The sequence below is a fragment of the Belonocnema kinseyi genome, chromosome 2 (assembly GCF_010883055.1).
Source record: "Belonocnema kinseyi isolate 2016_QV_RU_SX_M_011 chromosome 2, B_treatae_v1, whole genome shotgun sequence".
Lineage (NCBI taxonomy): Eukaryota > Metazoa > Arthropoda > Insecta > Hymenoptera > Cynipidae > Belonocnema > Belonocnema kinseyi.
The window spans coordinates 59,005,825-59,007,690 of record NC_046658.1 but is presented as its reverse complement, the minus strand read 5'-3'; the positions used below and the strand labels follow the sequence as shown (position 1 = coordinate 59,007,690).

At 32.3% G+C, this 1,866-nt stretch overlaps 1 protein-coding gene across 3 annotated transcripts in view; it reads right to left on the bottom strand.

The window, feature by feature from the left end:
• Positions 1–1,866, bottom strand: part of LOC117168460 (DNA ligase 3) — a 126,821-nt gene that overhangs the window by 28,353 nt on the left and 96,602 nt on the right. For all 3 annotated transcript variants that reach the window (XM_033354129.1, XM_033354128.1, XM_033354127.1), the window contains exon 4: positions 584–822. In XM_033354129.1, coding sequence (XP_033210020.1) covers positions 584–822 — 239 coding nt within the window. The remainder of the gene's footprint in view (positions 1–583; positions 823–1,866) is intronic.

The window sequence follows — 1,866 nt, the reverse complement described above, 5'->3', positions numbered from 1 at the left end:
ATTGGATTCTGGAATTCATTGATGAAAACATAGTAGAAAATAAAAATTCAAATATGAAACGTGATCAGTTTTTATATCTCTTTAGGTGCTGCATATACAATGAAAGCAAGAGTTTGGTGTAATTAAATTGAAAATGTGCGAATGAAAGTAAAGATCCAAAATGTAAAATTTTTAAAGTAAAGGATTTTAGAATTACGCATTTTAAACTGAATGTTTTCATAATTAAAAACTTTAACAATTTAACTAAACATTTAAAAAATAGTTGAAATCAAACTTATTTTAAATTGCATGACATATGAATGAGATAGATTTTTCATCTAAAAATTTGTAAAATTACCCTTCAAAAAATAACTTCACTGTCATTTCCCGGTTTTTCCAGATATCAAAAGATTTTCGCTCATTCCCCAGTTTTATCGGTTTACGGTCCAACGACGAACCTACATTTGTATTTTCAGGTGTTTAAAAGAGTTGAACGAATGTAACATAATGAATTGCAGTTTTCGATCAATTTGAGGCAAATAGTACAATTTTTAATTGAATACAAAAAATTAAATTAATGAAACAGTATTTTTTAATTGTTTACCTCTTGTATAGTGACAACACTTTTCAGATTGGGTCGAACTTCAACACTACTTTCGAAAAATTCTGCTACGGTTTCTGCGACGTCTCCCTGTTCCAAATGTTCAAGCATCTCATTTTCATCCTGCTTAAGCAATCTTGCAAAAAGCTTAATTAGCTGCTTGCTTTGGAGATTGTAGATTCTCTTTACGGCCCCAGGTAAGAGGAGCTTACACCACAGGACAATGTCGCTTTTAAATCCATCTGTAAGCATCAAATAAGGAAATCGATCATTTATCATTCATAATATTCAAGATGCTCTATAGGTATTAGGTAATAAATTCTATTAATAATTATTCTATTTTCGATCGACAGTAAAATATGGGAATAGGCCAATGAAGCGTATACATCATCACTTTGATAAATATTTAAAAGTTTAGAGGAAATATAGTTAACTATATTAATTACATTAATTACAAGCAAAACTTGCACGCGCGTTCACCTTTCTAATGAGCCAGTGAGATAGCACTGGTTGAAACAGCCAGAAGTGGGTCACTGGCAATCAGTCAAATTTCAATGATTCACGCAGTTTTTTTCTAACCCTGGCCAAATTAACAGTTGAAACCGGCACTTTAATCTCAAAACAATAAATAAGGGCCAGGCTGAAATATAATAGAATATAATATATTGCGCCTAAATGTTGAAAGATTCGTCATTACGTCAACGTTCGCGTCGCTCGAAGTGAAACCGAAGTGGTCAGGGGTCTCCCCATTTTCAAACGAAAAATATTTTATCCCCTGCTTATTGCAGCCAACCCTTATATATTTCTAACACAAACAATAAAGTTAATTTTCATTCAACAAATGCAAAGATCCGATCGGCGACACGCGCGTACAGACGCAGGAAGTTTCATTTCTTGGTTACGGGTATATTGGATTACCCAGCCCAAGTCGAAAAATCACTCAAAATACTTTTTCAACCAGCGATAATTTCACTGGTTTAGTTTAAGTGAGGGATTTATTATCTTGATATTAAAAACTTAAACAATTGACATATAAATTCATAATAACAACGTTTTAAATATTGAACGTTGTGAAATATGATAGCATATCGGTTATTGGATTCATTATCGGAAAGAAGAAAAATCCTTTTTCTGTTTACGGGCTATTTTAAGGTTATCATGAAATAAATTTCACAGTTTTGTGAATAAACAATTGTGGGTCCGGATGCAATAAGGGCACATAAAATTTTTTCGTGCGAAAACGAAGTCCCCTGGAGGCTTTAGAAAAAATTTTCGAATTTTAATTT